The sequence below is a fragment of the Megalops cyprinoides genome, chromosome 5 (genome assembly GCF_013368585.1).
Source record: "Megalops cyprinoides isolate fMegCyp1 chromosome 5, fMegCyp1.pri, whole genome shotgun sequence".
In the NCBI taxonomy this organism is placed as follows: domain Eukaryota; kingdom Metazoa; phylum Chordata; class Actinopteri; order Elopiformes; family Megalopidae; genus Megalops; species Megalops cyprinoides.
Window position 1 is genome coordinate 37592023 of NC_050587.1, and position 22978 is coordinate 37615000.

Consider the following 22978-nt stretch of genomic DNA (forward strand, 5'->3'; position numbering starts at 1 on the left):
TGTGTGTGTGTGTGTGCGCGCGCGTGTGTATGTGTGTATGTAATGTTGGCCGTGCCCATACGTTGTTTCATCCTAAGACAGCCAGTGTGTGTGCGGGGGTGGGGTGCTGGATGATTGTGGGAGACAACGGACACTCAGGACAAATGAGAAGGAGCTCTGACACTATCAGGTGTTTGTGATGTCACAGAGAGGGGGGGGGGGGGGGGGGGTACTGATCCGAGTCTCTGCTGGCTTAAAAGGGGGAGAAGGACGTGTGTTTTGAGGCAGTGTGCTGGTCCCACCGGTCCAACCATGCCCAGCCTGGGAGACAATACGATAGGCGGTCAAAGGTCAAAGACACAAACAGGTGAGGGGACAGGAAACTAAAGGCAACTTACAACTGAACTGAAGATGCATCTCAGCCCGTGCAAGTACACATCTACCTGAATGCACACCATGTAAACTCAAAAGCACAACAGAACATGTTTTCTACAGTCATCACCGTGACTCTTACGAGCATGTCTGGAGATATTGCCACACGGAGTCTACGTAAAAAATACAAATACCCTGACCCGAATGAGGATAAGAGATTGAAGAAAAGGCTGGCTTGTACGAGCTGCAGTATACTGGACAATGGAAAACAAAGGGATTGTCACCAATATTACTGTCAGATTTGATTTACCCATTGGTCTCCCTTTGATGGTAGTATAATATTATATTATGTATAATATTAACTGTGTATGCATGTGTCTCCATGTGTGTATATGTTTGCAGACACATTTGTGTAAGTGGATATGTGGATGTGTGGTTGTGTTTGTAAGGGTATATGTACTGGCTTGAGTTGTACACACTTTCTGTCCTTATCAACTGATCCTGGATCAGAACTAAACATTTACATTAAATGGTGACAGTACATACTGTGGGTGTACAACCTGACCTTAGATCTGTTGTCAAGGGCAGAAAATACCCCGACTGGTTTGATTTGTGAGTGTGTGCAAGGTGTGGGGAACAGTGTGGCGGTTGGTGGAGGAAGAGGAGGAAGAGGAGGATGAGGAGCTAGGGGGTGAGGGGCTGGGAGTAGGGCTGTATCCATGGTCAGTGCCAGGCCCAGGGGAAGGCGGGCGGTGAGAGGTGCGAGTCCAGGGTTAAAGGTCAAGGAGGGAGGAGTCTGTGGGTCTGCCGGGTCGGGTTGGTGAGGCTGGCGCCCTCCGGCTGTGGGGGAGATACACGGACACAGACAGACACACAGACAGAGAGAAGACAGGATGGAGTCAAGAGGCTGACGGTACCCTGTCCCCTCGGGACACCCGAATACATACAGAATGCTCACACAGAGACACTCACAGCCTGGGGGGAGGGACAACACAGGTACATCACAATGGTGTTCCAGAGCAACAACCAATCACCTTCCACTACTGAATCTACTGAAGGGGGTGAGGCAATTAAATTTAACCAACCACGGCCCTTTGTCCTTAAACGTGTGCAACAAATCTGCAGCAAATGTAAGCAAATATTACATTTTTCTGACCCACGCACAATACTTTTCATAAAGAATTGCCAGTCCTTTTAAATGAGTGAGCACTGATTCTGAAAACAACAATGTAAAGGCGGCTGTTTTTGAGAGACAAAGTGTTGTATCCAGGTAATGTAGGTAATGTAGTTGTGTAGAACAGTGGAGAGGCAGCACTGGAGGTCAGCAGGTCAGAGGTGCCCGGATTGGCCAGTCAGCAGCGCATTTACGGTCATCCTGAGAACGGGGTTTACAGGACTCACCTCAGAGACCCACTGTTTCTCTGGCCCAACTCTTTACCTCCACAGGACAAACACAGAAAATGGACACTTTTCTCATCTTTCCACATATAAAAGCACAGATATAAATGCCGTGCATGAGTGAAATGTCATGGCAAGAACACACCAAGCAGGGACACGGACCAGTGACCTCTGACCCCTGACTCTTGACCTTTGAATGACTGGCCCTAACCAAACTGTGACCAGGCATGTTGACAGTAACCTCCCTTCTCTGGGTCAGCGGGAGGTTCAGTGTGGATAAGAAAAAGAGGCGTGTGTGTGTATGTGTGTGTGTGTGTGTATGTGTGTGTGCGTGTGTGTGTATGTCTGTGTGTGTGTGTGTGTGTGTGTGTGTGTGTGTGTGTATGTGTGTGTGTGTGTATGTGTGTGTGTGTGTGTATGTGTGTGTGTGTGTGTGTGTGTGTGTGTGTGTGTGTGTGTGTGTGTGTGTGTGTGTGTGTGCGCGTGCATGCGTGCGTGCGTGCATGCGTGCATGCATGCGTGCGTGCATGCGTGTGTGTGTGTGTATGTGTGCGTGTGTGGGCGTGGGTGTGTGTGTGTGTGTGTGTGTGTGTGTGTGTGTGTGTGTGTGTGTGTGTGTGTGTGTGTGCGCGTGCATGCGTGCGTGCGTGCATGCGTGCATGCATGCGTGCGTGCATGCGTGTGTGTGTGTATGTGTGCGTGTGTGGGCGTGGGTGTGTGTGTGTGTGTGTGTGTGTGTGTGTGTGTGTGTGTGTGCGTGTGTTGGGGTAGGGGTGCGCAGGGGGGTAGGGGTTAGTCTGTGCACAACGGCAAAAGTTGAAATAAATTTAAAGTGTATGCATGTACATACGTCTAAGCACAAATGTACACCACACACACACACACACACACACAAACACACACACACGTCCAGCACTGAGACAGTGTGCACCTCAGCTCAGCCCAAACACACACACATCCAGTTCTGTCCTGACCATGTGGTGCAGAGATCTGGCCTGCTGGATCAGCACATCTGACTGGTAACCTGTGTGTTCATGATGCTTTTAAACATGAGAAAAATGTCTCGGCATGACTCCGGCAATTCGAAACGCAGCAGAAGACCCCGTGTTAGAAGTGAGGTGGGGGAGGGTGTGACCTGCGGAGCTTTGCACCGTTTCAGGGTTCTAGAATGTCTGACACACTCCGCCCACTACAGCCTCCTTGCAGCAGAGAACAAAGAGTTATCACACCTGTCCAGACGTGTGGGTTACCGTTATACCGTGTTTGAGTACCGTTAGGGAGGGGGTGAGATGGCTCAATCTGGGATGGGAGGGGCCGCGGCTGGGCGTGTTCAGTGCAGAGGAGGGGCTAAGGGAGGGGTCAGACGTTATGGCGAGTGGTGACGGTCATGCAGATGGGACGGGACGTGACACGAGCTGAGCGTGGTGACAGTACCAGACGTACCAGCAGCGATACTCCTCATTGGTCACTGATTGTAATTCTGAAAAAATAACCATAATCAACAGGTGGGACTCGAGGAGGGAGCGGGGCAGAGGTTTTGGGGAGGGGGGATGAGCAAGACCAGCGCTTAAGGAAGGAGGCGGAGCCACGCCCTCAGGGTACTGCACTGCTTTCGGCTAGGACACGGAACACCCACGCATTGTAGGTTTTCCCTGTACTACCATGCAAGCAGCTATTATTTTTCAGCCAATGAAGTGCTTTGATTGCACAAGTTAACTTGCGGTAGGGCGCCAACAGTGTTATGCTCACCCTCACCGGCGTGGGAGTGCTGTTAGCCTGGTCTGACACTGTTGCTGGTTTAAATTGTATGGATACATTTATGTTCCATGGTGCTGGAAGTCACTCTGGACGAGAGCGTCCGCTAAATGAATGTAACGTAATGTAATCTTTATGGGCGTGGCCTTCTCCTGCCTCTTCCCTGACCGCTGGACCCATTCAGCTCAGTCAGCTGACAAACACAGGCAACACAGGGCATCAGCATTAGTGTAAGAAGAAGGCGTCAAAGAAAAGAGATCAGGCTCTCGCACTTGGTCTCACTCTCCCTCCCTATCTCTCTATCCCTCTCTTTCTCTCTCCCTCGTTCTGGAAGGGAACAACAGCGTTCTCACAGAGAGGGGAGGGAGGACTGTGTGCGAACAGCCAACCCCCAGGGTGGGGTGGGGGGTGGGGGGGGTTGAGCAAGGCAAGAATGGGGGAGGGGGCAGGTGGAGGGGGTGACGAATCGGAGGCAGGGAAAGGATGTTCGTTTTCGAGAAGGGTGAGGAGACAGGCGAATGGGTGTGGGGGGGTTGTTACGGTGTTAAATTTAGCCGATGGGGAGGGGGTTTTTCTTCAAGCTAAAATCTAGTGTTACACACCTCAGCCAAATTCACAGGAATCACAGAGTGAAGAAACAATCTCTTTTATTCTTAACATTAAATTAAAATGAGTATTAGTACCATTTAGTAGTGGATATTAGTATCAATACATATAGGAAGGTCCTTATAAATTCAATAAATAAATTCATCTACCTTAAGTGTGGGAATATGAGATATATGCATTACAGAAACAAGATCTCTGCATCTCAATTCTGAGTCACAGGGGGTTACAGAGGGTTTATAAATATCCAAGTTTATGAAATAACTACATGTGTGCAACCCTGAATTTTGGGGACTCATGAATCCCAACTTTCCCATCAACAGCATAGAGGTTTAGAGGGTTGGGAGGTCTCAGGGTGTGCTACTTCGAAAGAGGGGGGTCAGACATCCTGACAGACAGCAGGGACAAGAATAAGGGAGAGGTTAAAGGGACACCAGTATCACCCATCCTCTCTGGACAACTCAAACCTCAGGTAGCCGTACCTTATGAAGAAGCAGCGCATATCAATACAGGGTTACAATACCACATGCTAAATCTGAGGAATATATTTTAAAGGCATATGTTATAAAACATAGATCATTGACACATTCATCGATGTGCTTGACTGCATACATTGTAGGATATATTTCACAATGCGTTTGGTTTTACAATATACGCTAGATTATATGCATGAAAGTGCAATAATAAAAATGCATATTCTATTACATACAAGACATTCTGGCATTTATCAAAAATAAAAGCTTTAAATTTGAATCGATGTATTTTAATATATACTGCTGTCCCTGCATGGCTGGGTTGCCACAGCACTTTGGTACATCTGATATCCCTAACTCTTCCTGTGCTGTCTTCCATCTGTCAGCTAGCGACTGTAACCACTCCTTCTGTGATGTCATAAGCATGTCATGCATGTCCCCAGGCTAGGACCGCCCACCTTGTCCCCTCTCTCACACACAAATTCAGCAGACTGCCTTCCTGTCATCAGATCTCGAAGCGACTTGGCTTTTTTAATAAAGGAACAGATTTCACACGGCTCACCTGGGCACACCGGGGGGCGCACGGTTGGGTCGGGAGGGGACCTGGGGGGGTGGCCCTCCGAAGGGGTCGGGGGACGCTCCGGGGCGGGAGGGCACAGGCGGGCCGCCCGCAGGGGGCGGGCCGGGGGCGGAGCCGCGGGAGCCGGGCCGAGCCGGAGGCCCTGGGGGCGGAGCTCTTCGCTGCGGAGTCGGGCTGGTGGCGGGAGACCTGTGGGAAGAGGGAAGCACAGGCGCTGTGATCACAGCATCATCGCCAAGTTCCTCGCTCTACCAGCAGGGTGCGCCACATCACCATTTTACCGGATCGGTATGTTCTCAATTCCACCACTAGGGTGCACTATACCACCATTCTTCCTGGTCGGTAATATCCTACTTCCACCAGCAGGGTGCACCACAGCACTTCTCTTGCTGATTAGAAAGTTTCGCATTCCACCAATGTGAGGGCAACTCTTCCTGATGTCCCCGGATGAGTGTAGACCGGCTGAGTGTTAACTTCAGTGTTCAGTTCTGCCTTTTCTCACAGCTTACCTCAGCTGCCCTGCACCCTCAACAAAGTCCATTCACATTATATGACACCACATTACGTTACATTACATTACTGCATAGTACATGCATTTAGCAGACGCTCTTATCCAGAGATTCCAGTACAACAGAACATAGGTGTACCCATTCAAGTTAAAAATATGCTAAACAGGGACCCTACTCCGGGATGACTTCTAATGCAAACAAGACCTATCCTTCTACATTACACCTAACCCATGTACAGCTGCCTATTAAAGTTCAAACTAAATTCAAAATTTAAGTAGGCTATTATGTGATTCTGTTCTTAAATAGCTTATAACGGACAGGATGATTTAACCAAATCCGAGTCTTTTCTCATTTGTCTCCCACATTACTCATAATTAATTCACTATTCATTCACTTATTATTCACTCACAAAAAGTGCGAAAAATGCTTTTCACAGAAACTGGCACAGAAGTTCAAATGAAGTTCTCAGAGTTCGAGTCTCCCAAGAAAGTGCGCCGTCGTGCCACACAGCGGTCACGGAAGGTGCTGGGGAGCTCCGCCAATGCACTCTGCTTTTCCGCATTGTTTATTTATAGCTGGCTGGCTCCTGGTCCGCTTTAGCCCTATCTGCAAATGACCCTCTTCGGCCGCATATGCTCTTCATTACTTTGGCTCCAAGGTCAGCAATTATTTTGCGATTTATGTACGATGAATAATAAAAAGCAGATTCAATAAAGCGTTTCTGAGATTAAAAACTTATTTTTAGTTTTAGAGCAGCACTTTACGACCGATAATCATCGACTCAATGTTTGGGTCTTGATTGATTTCAGGAGCCTTGCCCTCAGGTCTGGACTGTGTCATCCAAAGTGTTACAGCACGTTATGGTTCACAGTCAGCCAACTCACACACATACATGCACACACACACACACACACACACACACGCACACACACACACATACACCCCTCGTACCTGCGGCCGGCCTGGCCTCCCTGCACCTGCAGCCAGGAGTCGTCGACGGGCGGGGGCATCGCCGTGGAGACGGTGGTGGTGCTGATGTCGCCGATGATGCTGAGCGCCTCGCGCAGGGCGTGGTACATGCGCAGCATCTCGTCGCGGTGCTGCGCCTGCTCCGCTGACTCCTCCATCAGCGAGTTCTGATCCCCACATGAGTACAGGTTCGCCAGCAGCTCCGCGTTGATGAAGTCCTTCGTCTGGAGAGGGGGAACCGGGGGGAGAGAGGGGGAGAGAGAAGGGAGAGAGAGTGAGAGGGGGAGAGGGAGAGAGAGAGAGGGAGAGATAGAGAGAGAGAGAGAGAGAGGGAGAGAGAGAGAGAGGGGGGGGGGAGGGAGAGAGAGAGAGGGAGAGAAGTGTAAGAGAGAGAAAGAGAGAGATAGAGAGACAGAGGGGAAAGAGAGAGAGAGAAGGAGAGAGAAGGAGAGAAGTAGCAGATAAGGACAGAGAGGAGGAGGGACATACAGAGAGAGGTTACAGGGGGAATGATTTGGCTTTCAGCACTTTCAGCACTTTTAAAGAGTACAGTGGGTAAAGTCACATAGATCATGCAGATTTATAGTTTATTTAAAAAATACACCTAAACATTAATAACACATTTTTATAACCTGAGATATGGTAACAATGTGCATTATTTAATTAACAAAAATAATAAAAACAAATAAGCAAAAACACTAGCTAAACCTGTGTGTTCACATCTATGACCCTGACCCAGACACTGCTTTTACCATATAGTATGTCTGAGCACATATATATCTATGCCCATCACGGTTGCCGTGGTGCTGCAGCCGGCTCCCAGCGACTCACGTTGTTGATCATCAGGTGCATGATGGTCTTGGGCATGAGGTCACGCACGGTCTTGTTGACAATGGCCATGTAGGAGTCCACCAGGTTGCGGATCGTCTCCACCTGCCGCTCCAGCTGCGGGTCCATGGAGTGCATGAAGCCATCGGAGCCGTTCTCCTCTCCCGTATCACTCTGCGGGGGAATGCAGGGAGTGAGGAGAGACAGACAGAGAGACAGACACACAGACACACAGACAGACAGACACACAGACAGACAGGTGGCAGAGGCAGACAGACACACAGACAGACAGACAGGTGGCAGAGGCAGACAGACACACAGAGATAAACACACATACAGACAGACAGAGAGACAGACACACAGACACACAGACACAGAGATAAACACACATACAGACAGACAGGTGGCAGAGGCAGACAGACAGACACAGAGATAAACACACACACAGACAGACAGGTGGCAGAGACAGACAGACACACAGACACACAGACAGGTGGCAGAGGCAGACAGACAGACACAGAGATAAACACACATACAGACAGACAGGTGGCAGAGGCAGACAGACACACACACAGACAGACACAGAGATAAACACACATACAGACAGACAGGTGGCAGAGACAGACAGACACACAGACACACAGACAGACAGGTGGCAGAGGCAGACAGACACACAGACAGACAGGTGGCAGAGACAGACAGACACACAGACACACAGACACAGACACAGAGACAGAGACTCTCAGTGTAAAAAGCAGAGGAGAGGCACATAGACAGTGGATAGAAACAGCCAGAAACAGAGGGAAAGACAAAGAACAATATACACAGACAGACAGACAGACAGTTAGACAACAGAGACTTACAGAGTAAATAAGACAGACCAAGAGACATACAGACAGATGGTAAACAACAGAAACAGGCAGTCAGAGACAGGGCGAGAGAGAATAATGCACACAGACAGCAAGACATACAGACAAAGACACGGATACACAGCTGATAGAGACATGAAGGGAAAGAGAATGGAGGAGACAGAGCAAAGGAGATATACAGACAGAGAGACAGATGCAGAGGAAGAAAAAGGCACACAGGAACAAAGAGAGAAAAAGACAGACAGAATGATGGAGAGAATGGCAGGATGAATGTCTTTCAGTAAGCCTGATTTGTGTGATAACATGACTAACATGACACCGGTGGGTGCCTGCGTCCCCTGCTGTGTGTCCCAGCGGGAACTTCAGCTTGACCACTCAGACAAGCAGAACCACATCTGAGTGCAGTCACAAGCCCACAGAACCAGAACCCTCCCTGCAGAGTCATACCAGAGCGGCTCCGACTGCCGAGTCAGCGGACACACGCGGTGTATGCAGAAACAGGCACGCACACACACACAGCCAAACATGAACACGCAGAAAACACACAGAAATACCATGCAGACGGTATGTAACCATACATACAATACAATATACATACACATACATACAATGTACAAAGACATGAGAACAGACAGACACACAGAAACACAAACATGAACCAACACACACAGACACACACACAAACAAATAAATTAACACCATAGAGACAGTACATAAGCATGAACACGATATACATACACATCTATACAATATACACAGGCATACACACACACACACCCAATACATCTGGCCAATAATCTAATAGCTGGCGAGAAGCCTTCAGCCCTTGCTGTGCTGAATCCACTGTTCCTGCCTGCTCTTGAAGTTCCAGGCCTGAAATGATCTCAGTGTTGACTCAGTCCCATCCAGGGCTGGTGAGAGAGCCGTGCTCTGATAACCGGCCACACTGACACGGCCCTTGCTATGGCAACGTCGTTCACTTTTTCAACAGACTTTACTTTGGCCTCAGCCCTAATGACAACGCCGTTCACTCCGCGCACATCAAACTTTTTCTTGGCAAAACTCTGCAATGAAAAAAACGTCTCAATCGCAAGCCATCTTCAAATTTCCTGACCCCCGCTTCCGGTTAGGAGATCGGAGACGGACAACGGGAAGAGCCCAGAGGATGGTGATTAAGTACAGCATGCTGATTAATTAAGAGCGTTCAATTAGGCGGGACGGTCACAGCAACCGACTGCAGAAATCATTACAGCCAATCAACACGTGTATAAACACAATCAACCACAAGGCCCTGTGGGCCTCATTGCCAAACGGAGCTGATTGCTGTTTATCCAAGAGCAAACAGCCAGACACCATCCAAATGCAAGCTGAAATGAGCATCATCAGAAACCTGACCCCACCCCGCACCTTTGTACACAGCTATACTGTAACTGTCTGTGCTTAATATTGTGTGTTAATTAAAAAATACCGTGATTTAGAGTGAGTACCTGAGCCTGTACAGACTTTTACGGTAACATGTTAAAACACAGTAAAACAGCAAACCTAAAATATATGTAGCGTATATTTCAACGCATGTTAAAATATACTTTGCATGTTGGAAATTAATACAATTGTTGCCATCTTCACACCAGGAAATTTTGTTTAGTTTTCTTGACAAGATGCTATTTTTAAATTGGAATTTTTTATGCAATCTAATACTGTAGATATATATTTACTCTATATGTCCTTATAAAATGTATTTTGAAGTATAGGCATTCTGTTGTGTACCTTGCAGCATATTTTACCACACATCAAATATATTTCTCTAGAGTCATATTAGTTTTGCATAAAGGTGAGTGTGTGTGTTCATGAAAGGGTGTGTACTAGGAATGCCATGGACTAGAAGCAGATCAATAACCAGGAAACAAGAAACAGAGACAGAGAGAGGGAGAGTGGGGGGAGAGAGAGAGAAGGAGAGAGGGAGAGATGGGGAGATGGGGGGGGGGGGGGGGGGGGGGGGCACAGCACCCACCTTCTCCTTCTCCTGGGGGGGGCAACCAGATCCCCAGCGGCCGAGAGGAAGAGGGAGAGGGAGAGAAGACTCGCATTAGCTGAATGTGCTTACAGCATCACACCAGAGGCTGCAGGGGGAACAGTCAGTACCTATCCAAATATATCCCCACTCATCAGCCATCCCAGAGCATACACTGCACAAACTTTCCATATTTCATCTGCCACCACCACTGCTTCCTGACCTTTGGAACAAACCTCAGGAAAAAAGTTTTAAAAAGTTATGGGCGTCAATACATGGTGAACATCTGTAAGCCTGTACGTACAGTATATATATACAGACATGTATTTATATATTTATGACAATATGTGTGAGAATATGACATACTCTCCTCAAAATAAAGTATATAATTTATTGCAACTTCCATATGTACACTATGGATATTTTCCAGGTTTACATGTTTTAGTATGTATGTGTTACTATATCATATTATGAAATGTGCAGGCAAAAATGCACGCAAATTTATGCTGTATATGTTAGCCGGTTTACCGACGGGATCTGTGGAGCAGATTTAATACTGCAGATGTGACACTGTGCTGTGCTTCACGTCACTGATCACTACTGGGGGCTCAGTGGTGCTGGCAGAGGACAGTTCAGGGCGGGATTTAGGTGTGTTATCTGAACTACGCGCTTTGTGTGTCAGGGGCGCGGCGATGCGGTCGTACCACAGTGCGTTCTGGGTAAACGCCGGCGCGCAGGAAGGAGGCCTTCCATCCGTCCACCTCCTCCTGTGACTCGCAGGCCAGCTCCAGCTGGCGGTAGTCCTTATACACATTCCTGCGGGCGACAGACACGGGCGTCACTGCACCCTGGGGCCTCCCCCCCTCACACGCGTGCACACACACACAGACACACAGAGGCACACGCACACACAGAGGCACACACTCACGCACACACAGAGGCACACCCACAAACATTCTCCTTTCTTTCTCCCTCCCTCCCACCGCCTCAAAAATCTTGGTGGTCTAAAGTGTGTGTGTACAGTAGGTGTACATGGAAGCGTGTGATATGGATAATGTCTGTTCCTTTGTATGTCTGTGTTTTTGCACACGTGTGCATGTGCGTGTATGTCCGTGTGTGCATCTTTGTGTGCCTGCATCCATCTGCATGCGTACGTGTATATGTGTGTGTAGGTGTGTGTGTGTGTGTTTGCGTGTGTCTGTATGTGCGTACCTCTGCTCGGTGTTGAACAGGGCAAAGATGTGCTTGCTGGACATGAATCCTTTCTCCACATCCCTCAGCTTCAGGTTGTCCACTTGTAGCATGTACTTCTTCTCTTTCTCCTGCAGGGGGCGAACAAGACAGGTCAAAATCTGCAGAGCGGGAGGCAAAAGATTAAGAGAGAGTGAGTCAGTGAGAGAGAGAAAGAGAGAGGGAAGGAGAGAGAGAAAGAAAGAGAGGGAGGGAGAGAGAGAAAGAGAGAGGGAGGAAGGGAAAAAGAGAGGGAGAGAGAGAGAGACAGGGAGGCCGGGGTTCTGTTTTACAACAGCGCACCACATCGTCTGGAACTTATTAAAGTTGCGCGACTGAAATAAAAGCGAGGCGGGCGAACATGGAGCCTGGCTGTGGGCTGTGGGCCACAGGGGCCTGGCGAGCTTTCAGGAGCCCACAGACAGTGATGGTATTCCCCCAGACTGAGCGAGAGAAAGTCCCCCGGTCCCATCTCCACGCTCACGAAACACAGTAAAAACTGCCCCCCACGCCCCCCCAGCATCGCTTCGCTGAGAATCACGGCTTCACATAAAAACACAAATAGGAAAAGCCGGGAGCCCACCCGGGGGAGAGGGCTTCTCGTTCCGAGAGCCTCTGCGTCCGTCCTCACCACGCGGCTTTGTGAGATGTGTGCTTTTATAAACGCGAGGGTGTCGGTCCTCGAAAGAGTGCGAGCTGCACTCCGCCGTTAACCGCTAACCTGATGCACAGCCAGTGCAAGGCAGTCCTGCAAGGCCCCGTCCCTCGCTCGGATGCTCTGTGGAGGGCTGCAGTCAGCACCAATTAGCTGTGGGGGGGGGGGGGGGGTGATGATTTGGTGACCAGATTGAGAAACTCATTTCAAGATTAAAATGTGCATCTGATGTACACGTCTGAGCGGCACGGGGGAGTGGGCAGGGTCCTGTCGAACCCGTGACCCTCCATCCCCTGCTGCGTGCACCTTCCTTCGGGAAAACTCCAGCCCTCCGTGCCAAAAGACCCAGGTGTGCTGAGCGGGAGACTCAACAAGCCACTGGGGTCGGGGAGGTGGGGGGGTGACGTCACCGTCTGTGACAGAGCCATCAGAGCAAACGAGCCCCAGCTACTCTCAGCGACAGGATCGGCCTGTCGGTGAGTCACCACACACTGGGAGGAGGGTTTCCTTTAGGCCTGCCAGATCAGAGGGAGAGAGGGAGAGAGGGAGAGAGAGAGAGGGGAGAGAGAGAGAGAGGGGAGAGAGAGAGAGAGGGAGAGAGGGAGAGAGAAAGACGGGGAGAGAGGGAGAGAGGGAGAGAGGGAGAGAGGGAGCGGGAGAGAGGGAGAGAGAGGAATAGAGGGAGAGAGAGGAATCGAGGAAGAGAGAGGGAGAGAAGAATAGAGAGAGAGAAAGGGAGAGAGGGGGAGAGGAATAGAGAGAGAGGGGGAGAGGGAGAGAGAGAGAGGAAGAGCGAGATGGAAAGGGAGAGAGGGATAAAGAGAGGGGCAGGGGGAGAGATGGAGAGCAGGACGGGCAGATGGAAGGGAGGGGAAGACAGGGAGAGAAGGAAAGGGAGAGAGAGAGAGAGAAAGAGGGGGAGAAAGAGAGGTGAAGAGAGAGAAGGAATGGGGAAAGAGAGGGAATATGAGAGAGGGAGGGCAGAGGAAGAAAAGGAAAGAGTGGGGAGAGGGACAGAGCTGGGAGAAAGAAAGAGAGACAGGGAGGGATAAATAGAAGGAGAGAGAGAAGAGAGACAGGGAATGGGGAAAGAGAGGAAAAAGACGGAGGGCGGAAATGGAGAGAGAGAGGAGACTGAGGGAGCTGGGGGGGGAAAGGGAGAGGGAGGAATAGAGAGAGAAATAGGGCAAGAGGGGGAAAGAGAGAGAGGGAAGGGGAGAAAAAAGAAGGAGAGAGAGGGAGCGAGACTCTATTGACGTCCCCTTTAATGTCAAAATCTGTTATTTTGTTCTTTGTTGTTTTTCTTTGAAAAATGTTATTTTTTACAAAGAAAAACAACATTCTTCACTTTTTGTGGTAACACATAGTATTCTGTCCCCAGTCGGCAAAAAATAGTCCTTGAACCTCATCATCCAAGTAGATTGCATTGAATGGTGAAATAAACAGTTCCAAATTAAGAAACCATTCGACCGAAATCCATCACCGTACAAGCTGCGTCTGTGCCTCAGGTTTTCCCAAGGCCACTCAAACGATTGACCATTTCAGCGGGCAAAGTATCCTATCACATGGAAAGAGGGGAGAGCTCCAGCTCCAACCTGCAGCATCTGACGGAGGTACGGGAGGACAGTCTGGCTGAATGATTTTCCAGGTCTTCCACACAAAGTAAACTAGCGCATCTCAGCAGCTGAAGGGGAGAGTTTTTTTTTTAGCCTGTAATGGACTGCTTTAAACTGTAAAACCCACTGCATTTTGAACAGACAGACCCACTTGCCTATTGTTCAGATCTGCTATGCAGTGGCTCAGTGCTGGAGTGTCCCTTTGGAATAACACCGCTGATAAGTGGCCTTAGAGTCAGGGACCTACGGTGCCGTCCTCTGCTCAGGCCCGTCGCAGTGAAGGAGGAAACTCGGATCCAATTCACAAACACGCTTTAGGAGTTCCGCTGTTTCTCTCTTCAGACCAAACGAATGCGCTCAAAGACACGTTTCCATACGCACGAACGCGGCCCACAGGCATGCCTGCACACACAACACACAAGTCAACGTAGATAGACGTGCACACACACAATCAGGCACACACACACACGATCATGCTCACAAACATACGCGCGCACACACACACACACACACAAACACACACGTACACACACTTCAACATAGACAGACATACACACACACAGACAAAAAGATACACACACACACGCACGCACGTACACACACACACGTACACACACTTCAACACGGACAGACACACACACACACACACATCACACACACAGACACACACACACACACTCACACATCACACACACACACGCACACACACACACACACACACACACAGACACACACACACACACACACACGATCATGCTCACAAACATACGCGCGCACACACACACACACACACAAACACACACGTACACACACTTCAACATAGACAGACATACACACACACAGACAAAAAGATACACACACACACGCACGCACGTACACACACACACGTACACACACTTCAACACGGACAGACACACACACACACATCACACACACAGACACACACACACACACACTCACACATCACACACACACACGCACACACACACACACACACACACAGACACACACACACACACGATCATGCTCACAAACATACGCGCGCACACACACACAAACACAAACACAAACGTACACACACTTCAACATAGGCAGACATACACACACACACACACACAGACAAAAAGACACACACACGCACGCACGCACGTACACACACACACACACGTACACACACTTCAACACGGACAGACACACACACACACACATCACACACACAGACATACACACACACACTCACACATCACACACACACACACGCACACACACAGCAACTGGCTCCAGTTGTGCTCGGGATGGAGGCGCTGCTCCTTTAAGACGAGCCCACGCCTGTGTGTGCATGAAAGAACAGTGAGAAGCGCTGTGACTCGGGTTCTCTTCAAAGGGCCGACCGAACGCGGCCGCATCTGGGAGCAATAATCCAGCTCCTAACCCCTCATTAACCAGAGAGACGCCGTCTTGGGCGAGGGCCAGCGCTCGTTTCAGAACGCACCTTTTTTCCCCTCTCTCTCCCTCCCTCTCTCACGCTCCTCTTTTCTCTCTCTGTCTTTTCCATTTTCTTAAAAAGAAACTTTTATTCCTCTCGCTTCCGTTCCCTTCCCTTCCCCCAGCAGAACCTCCACAGCCCGGCAGTCAGAGCCTCCTCTGCTCCTTCTTCTCCTCAAACAGCTATTTACCAGGAAGAGAGGGGGAATTGAGGCCAGGAACTGCCAGGACTCTGCCCCAAACATGAGGCAGCATGTGTACACGCACGCATACATATCCACTCCATACATGTCAGACATTTCACAGAGCAGCAGCTGCCCAGTCCAGCCCACAGAGTGCCTATGCATACCCTGAATCAAAGAGAAATTTCTAAAGCCGACGGGGAGACACACGGCCTAGCTGCCTCCCTTCATCTCTTCAAGTCCTGAAAAACTATAGTATTGCACAAATTTTCCAGGGTGTTGCTGGGAGAAAAGAAAAAGCCAGAGTGATTGAATTGCGTCACACCGTTGTCTGAATGAATTAGTCAGTACGCGAGACAGCAAACACGGGCAACAGCTAGCTAGCCGAGAGCCAAGCCCTTGTGGGCGGCAATAAATAAATAAATATAGATAGACAAATAAAACATGAAGAGATATAATATTACCACAGCCTGGCCGTGCCCCATAGCCGGTTACTTTTGGGGTTAGTCACTCCCGTCATTGTACTTAGTCTGCAGTTTTGAGGAGAGCAAAGTAATTTACCGTTAACTTCTGGGCCTGGCGGGGCATTTCTTAAGAGTGACTCAACTGGCCTGACTGATGCAGGCTAACAGCCTGTTTCTGTTTGTTGTGTGTTATGTATCCGTCTTGCCTCAAGGTGTTTGGTTTTGCAAGAGATGATTAGAAAACGTCAGAGAGGGATTCTGAGCGCTTACAGGCCGTGGGTGGCGTTGACGTGGGGGGGATAGAGGGGGGCAACAGCTACACTCAGCACACTTTTCCAAATTACCCAGGGGTGCAGACATTTGGGGGGGTAGGGGGCTGGGCAGGGAGGGGGTGTGAGGAGATAGAAACTGCAATAAGGTCCCGTGCTCAGCGCATAAATGCCTGCGAACATTCCCACACGGTTTGACGTCGCGTTTAACGAGCAGGCAATGTTTTGTTAACAGGTTGAGGGGCGGTGCGGAGCAGTTTTGAGGAGGATGGGAGAACTCTCTAGCACTTTGTAGCTTCAAAGGGTCCTGATTGCCAACTCCTCGTTTATAGAAAAAAACACCTCCCACTACAGATTCAGACACAAATGATTTTTATGTGAGTGTTTTAATTCTGGTTTTTACCCTTTTGGTCATGACACTGGATCAAGGGCGTCCTGGCTTATTATTGGCTTACACGAACAGGCAAAGCTGGGAACTTGAAACCACATGTTTCTGGAGCCTACAGTAATTTCTTCACTTAGATGTTCTGTTTCACAGAGACAAATATGCAAATGAAGCTGGTTTTATGAATAAACACCCTGAACCAAACAGAGCTCGAGACCTGAGGGAGGGAACTTTGGTTCTCCGTGGTGTCACATACGTACATTCGGCTCCTAAACCATCCCAGGTGTCTCAGAAAAAGATGTCCCACCAGCCCTGCTCACACCTGGCATAGATGAGCTGCACGTGTCAGCTGCTGCCTTTGTTTTTCTGGTTCAGCGCTCCACAGATGCTGCCCAGGTTTATTGATCTTTACGGCATGTGGATGGGCTGATATCATGAGCTCAGTGAATGAGATGATTTAAAGATCAGTCCATCTGGGCATCATCTTGTCTGATCACAGGAAAAAACCTAGCCCTTTCCTTTGTCTTGCGCAGCCATTTTGGAATGATGTCATGTGACCTCGGGGTGATACGACAGTGACTCATCGTTTTACTTTTTTTTTTTATCAAAGAGTTCATCGTCAAGTGTGCTTTCTAACAAATCATTTTAAAGCCAGAAATGTCAAAGTTTATATTTGGTTTGTCTGTGGCTCTGTTTACATACACTTTTGAATGTTGGAAGAAACTTTCACTAAATTACGCGCATGCGTTAAACAGAAGACCTAATGGGGTGTATGACTTGGGCCTGTCTGCTTCAAGTTTCACGCATAATGTGAAAGTGTGATAAGTGTGGACCCATCAAACATTTTTGTTGAGTGGAGAGCAACCCCAAAGAACTCACTTCTGACTTCAGTCACAATCATTACTACTTCATTATTGGCATTTAACAGATGCTCTTATCCAGAGCAACTTACATCAGTTACAGTTTTTTACAATGTTGCCCATGTATACAGCTGGATATCTACTGAGGCAATTATGGGTTAAGTACCTTGCCCAAAGGTACAGCAGCAGCACCCCAGTGGGGAATCAAACCGGCAACCTTTTCGGTTACGAGTACTGCTGCTTAACCACTATGCTACACTGCCGCCACAACCGAACCTGAACCTCACTTTGGACATTTTCCCAAAATGGCTGCCGCAGGCCTGGAAGGAGACGCGGCTGTGCGAGTAGGCAGTGAAGCACGCCTGGCAGAGCTCAGTATCTAAACAGGAAAACGCTGACAAGGACACTAAACCACGTTGTCACGGGGGGCGAGCGGGCGGCCGCGTTCAAACAAAAACAGACACCAGTGCTTTATCTCATCAGCTCGGGGCAGGATATTGAATTATCCAGATGTCCCCCCCCCCCCACTCACACAACCCCTCCCCTTTTCCGACATGCCAAGGTTTCCTTCACTCTGATCTGCTGTTGGGGTGACCATCCCATCCACGCCACCTTTTCCTGTAGGATTTCGATGCACAGAGGAATAAAAAACCTGCATTTTTATAGCGCCTTTCAGGGGATCTCAAGAGCTGGGCTCACCTTAACCACCGCCGATGTGTAGCCCCACCTGGGTGGCCCTAAACAGCCATCTCGCAGCAGAAGGCTTAACATAAATCAGGTAATGAAGAGACAGAGATACAATTCACCAGTTGAACTGGGGGATCCTTTAGCTAGCCAGACTGACAGAGCCAGACTGGGAGTTTGGTCAGGACGCTGGGGAGCCCTTTGTCTTTGTAACGGTGCAGTGTTTTTCCAAACGCTGCCTACATTCAACACAAACAGGAGATGGAATGAACCGTGATTACCTTTCATGCTGTCTGCATCACAATCCCAGACCTCTCAGGCCTCGACTGGTAAAACAGCCTGACGTGACCTCTGACCTCCCCAAACAAGGAGGCATTCACCCACCATCTGTTCTTTTTCTCTTTCTGCGGGTTCTGTTTGTTTGTTCGTATTTATTTTTGCAAAGGGATTGGGTGGGGCGGGGGGCAAAGAAGGTTACTGGAAATTCCCCTTTACTCTTGTATTCAAGAACAGCCACGTCATGTTCTGTTCCCCATTCAACACACACAACAAAAACACACCAGATCGACCCAACACCATAAAAAGCATCGCTGCTAATTGGTCGACTGTTCCCTTAAAATGACTTGGCAGTTTTGATTGAATTTATCGCAATGCAGAGAAACTTTTTTGTTTTTTTTTTTATTTTATGGTTGGATGGGCCTTATCCTAACAATGACTTAGCGGTTGGAAATGGAAACTATGGGTCGTAACATCACATCCATGGAGACTGAAACTGGAAGCATCTTCCAATTAAAAAAAGTGTATTATTAGCCTTCATGTATGACAGCCCACCACACGCAATGCATCGTGCGATTGGCGGGGTGACGAGTGCCGAGGGCTTCACTGACAGGGGGCTCGGGGCCCCGCCTGCCGTGCGGCCACAGCTTGGTCCAAACCCTCCACACGTGCGCCCCTAAAGCCCACAGAGAACAGACATTCCTCTCCCGCTCGTAAAACAAACGGAGGGGTGTGGGGGGGGGGAGAGGGACAGGGTGTAATTCCACTGCTCCTTGCCATTATCTAAGATATAAAAAAAAAAAACTTGAAATCTGAATCTGAATATTTGCAGTTTTCTGCTCTCCACAGATGGGGTTTCAGAGTTGATGGGCGCAGTGTTTTCCGCCTCGAATGAATGAGGTTCACAGTGAGGCTCCCCTCCTCCTTTTACGGGACATTATTTCCCGAAACATCCCCGGACATCTCTTCGCGCCTCCCGGACAGACACCTCCTCAGCAAGCATGCTGTACACTACCAGTCCAGGGCAAAGAAAGTGGGGGGAGGAGGGGGGAACAGAACATATTCCACATGTGAGATAAAAAAGAAAATGGGTTCAATTTCTCGAACAAAATGTGCAGCCTGTCGCTGCTGGTTTCCAGAGTGTTGGGTGACTCAGGCCAGGCCTTGGGCGAGCTGGAAGGCGGGCTGTCTGAAGTCTAAGAGCAGAAAAAACATCATTGCCTGCCCCCCCCACCTCCCCCCCCATTCCTTCTGCCCCCCTCCCCCTCTCAGAAGGCCCCCCTGTCCCCCCCCCCCCCCCCCCCCGATCTCCGTCTGGCTGCGTACCTCCAGAACCGCTGACCCAGCTCCCAGGAGGGCCCGGCCGACCCACTTTCTCTCCCCGCTCAGGACGAGGAGCAGAAACCGTAGCTAAAACAAACACGGTAACCGCCCCCAGTTTGGACCGGGACCATCCAAACGGGAGCTCGCCGCTGGCCTTTCGGGCCCCGCCCCCTGGCGCTCTCCTGTAGGGTAACGCCTCGCCCAGGGCGACGCTTCAGGCCAGGCGTGAGGGCCCGCGAGACCAGAGGGTGGCATGGTACGAGGCTCGTTAAAAAAAAAAAAACACTGTGCACACAAAGAAGAAGGCCAGTGAAGCAGAGCTGAGGGGAAGCAGAGGATTATGGGTAAGAGCGGCCATGTACTTCCCTTGATTCTGCGCCATCAACAACCAGACGGCTGTAACTGGACATGCTGGGTACTTCATCTAACCCACACTTCAGCAACCTTCTACCCCAAAACACCCCCTCCTACTCCTCCTCCCCCACCACCCCCCACCACTCATTCTGGTCTTGATTTTGTAGCTCTGCCCAATCCCCCCCCTGCCCACCCCCCGGCCCCACCACCCCCCAAATTCACCCCTCTACGACTCAGTGAAGGGGGGGGGCACCTCGGCTGGGATAAAGGACTCTTTATGCGGACAGGGAGAGGAAATCAGCTTTAGAAGAAAAAACAGGCCAGTAAGAGTTAGGAGGCTAGAGAGCCACACATCTGGAGTTATTACAGCGCTGCCTCCATGCCAAGACTCTCCGACATTCCACCACTGCCTACAAAGTCATGGAGCTTCTAAAGTCAGCACCCCCCACCACCCCACCCCCCCATCCCGACTCCCACATGTGCGCACGCACACACACACCGACACACACACACACGTGCGCACACACACACACTCCCCAAGACTATAAACACTCACCAGTTAGCCAACCCACTACACTCTCCCTTCTCCTCTTCTCCACCCCCATCTCTCTCTCTCTCTCTCTCTCTCTCTCTCTCATACACACAAGCACAGGCAGACACACACACACGCACACACACACAAAGACAGGGCTCAGGGAAATTAATGCGTTTCACTTCCTGTTGACCTCTGACCTTCCACTTCCTGCTGCCCCCCCAAAAGTATGAGGGGGAAAAAAAACAGAAACCCAGACGAAAGAAGAAAAAAAAAAGAAAAAAGCCCCACCTCTTCTCTCTCTCTCTCTCGCCTCTTTCCCTCTCTCTCTCTCCCTCTCCCTCTCTCTTTCCCTCTCTCACTGAGGAAAGTTAGTTAACAGAACTCTGCCACGTCAATCCTACAAGTTCCTTCTCAGCCTCTGGGATGTGGAATGGGGTGCTCCCTTCTCGCCTCCGTCGGCTGTATTTTCTGACTATGTGGCTGAATGCCTCTCCTCTCAGCGACGGACAGCCCTTACAGGACACTTTATTTTTCAAACGCTTGCCAAAAAGGGACTTTCTACTAAGTTGGGGGGCTTTCGGAATTTGAGGGGGGCTGGCGAGGGGAGGGCAAAGAGGAAAAGAAAGAAATCACCCCTTGTTCCAACCAGCTACCATCCTCTTGCCATATCCCGACCTCTGTCAAATTCGCGCCCCCCCCCCCGTGCCCCACACCCCCGCTCGGCCTCTCCGCCAGCACCCCGAGGGGGGAGAAGAGAGATGGAGAGCGAAGAATAGAGAGAAGAAAAAGAGAGACACTGGACCCAACCATGACCACCCATCCAGCAAGGCCAAACCAATGGATAAGGTATCTCCTCTTTTTCACTCTCTGCTCTGTGACTGTCATCTCTTTCAGAGGGGGTGCTGTGACTCCAGCTGACCTGGATCAGGGGGGTTTCTTAACGGAGTGACCGCAAGCTTACCGCGGTCACTTCCATTGGCGATGGAAGTTCAGGTTCCAACCCTGACCACGACTGCAACCCCCTGCATAGAACCCCAGTGATCTGGCTTGGAGACCCCGTGCGCCATAGCAATCTATCGCCTCTCCACACCGGGAGAGCTCCGGAGGAAGTCATCCTCTCCTCTCTTCTCTCTTCCCTCTGTTTTGGGTTTTATTTGTTTGTTTTCACTCTGTGCAGGGGGAGTCGCTGAAGCTCCCGGCTTATTGAAGTTATCTTTTAATCTCCTCCAGTGTGAGTTACTAGGCAACAGCAGCATCGGGTTTATGAAGGGGACTCTCTGCCTCTTCCAGCAGGAGAGGGAAACTTTCCCCTGTTTGGTGACCTAGACCTCGGGAGTCTGGTGCGTGTACATGCGTTTGTGTTTGTGTGCGTGTGTGTGCGTCTATATGTGATTGGGAGTACTTGTGTATGCTTGCATATAAGTGCGTGTACTGTGCAGCTGTGCATGAGTACAGCTCCTCTGCCAGTCTGGTTTATTGCCAGCAAGTTTACATGGCATAGAAGTGTGAATCTCCTCATGACAAAGGCTGTGCTTTGATTCTCTCATTTTGGAGAGACACTTTCAGATAGGTATGCTGGGATACATAATGAAAACACTGTGAGCGGTGACAGCATTTGGGTCCTTTTTCTGTTTCTCTGTGCCTGGAATGTGGTTTTCTCTGCAGGAGACAGGAAGGAATGTTGACCCTGCCAATCACAGCCCATCACTTCTTCCAAAGTACCGCCATCCTCTCTCTGACTCTCTCTCTCTCTCTCCCTCTCTCTGAGTCTTTGTCTCTCCTTCTTTCTATCTCTCTCTTTCTCTCTTCTTCTCTTTCTCTCTGTCTCTCTTCTTCTCTTTCTCTCTGTCTCACTCTCTTTCCCTCTCAGCCTCTCTCTTTCTGACTTTCTTTCCCTCTCTTTCCCTCTCTCTTCCTCTCTCTGTCTCTCTCACTCTCTCTTTCTCTGCCTCTCTCTTTCCCCCTCTCTTCCTCTTGGAATCTTTCTGTGGCAGTCTGTTTCCTGAAATATCTGTACCTTCCTATTAAACAGGGCTGTCCAGGGGGTCCATGTAACCTGTCCCAGCTCAGACACCCCTGCCGGGCACCATTGGCCAGCGCTGGGCACCACCGGGCATACGGGGAACACCCAGAGTGAGGATAAGAGGCTCCACAAAGTTCCTGCAATTCCCAATATTACGGCACAAGGAGACGTGAGTATGTTTATGAGGAGTGTGTGTGTGTGTTTGTGCTTGTGTGTGTGTGTGTGTGTGTGTGTGTCTCGGGGTACCCCCTGGAGCCCCCCTTCCCTCCCCACACTCCCCACCCCCATCAT

The 22978-nt window shown here is 49.8% G+C and overlaps 1 protein-coding gene across 5 annotated transcripts in view; it reads right to left on the reverse strand.

Annotated features, from left to right (window-relative positions):
• The window catches only part of dnm1a (dynamin 1a), a 76616-nt gene that overhangs the window by 1221 nt on the left and 52417 nt on the right, over nt 1-22978 (reverse strand). For 2 of the 5 annotated variants that reach the window (XM_036528655.1, XM_036528657.1), the window contains exons 16-23: nt 11559-11668; nt 11051-11162; nt 10347-10358; nt 7470-7640; nt 6621-6862; nt 5143-5349; nt 3193-3229; nt 196-1191 (exon numbers count right to left, since the gene is read on the reverse strand). In XM_036528655.1, the coding sequence (XP_036384548.1) occupies nt 3208-3229; nt 5143-5349; nt 6621-6862; nt 7470-7640; nt 10347-10358; nt 11051-11162; nt 11559-11668 (876 nt within the window). In that variant the 3' untranslated portion in view covers nt 196-1191; nt 3193-3207. Of the gene's footprint in view, nt 1-195; nt 1192-3192; nt 3230-5142; nt 5350-6620; nt 6863-7469; nt 7641-10346; nt 10359-11050; nt 11163-11558; nt 11669-22978 lie in introns of those variants that run through there. The other 3 variants (XM_036528656.1, XM_036528658.1, XM_036528659.1) reach the window with 3 other exon arrangements.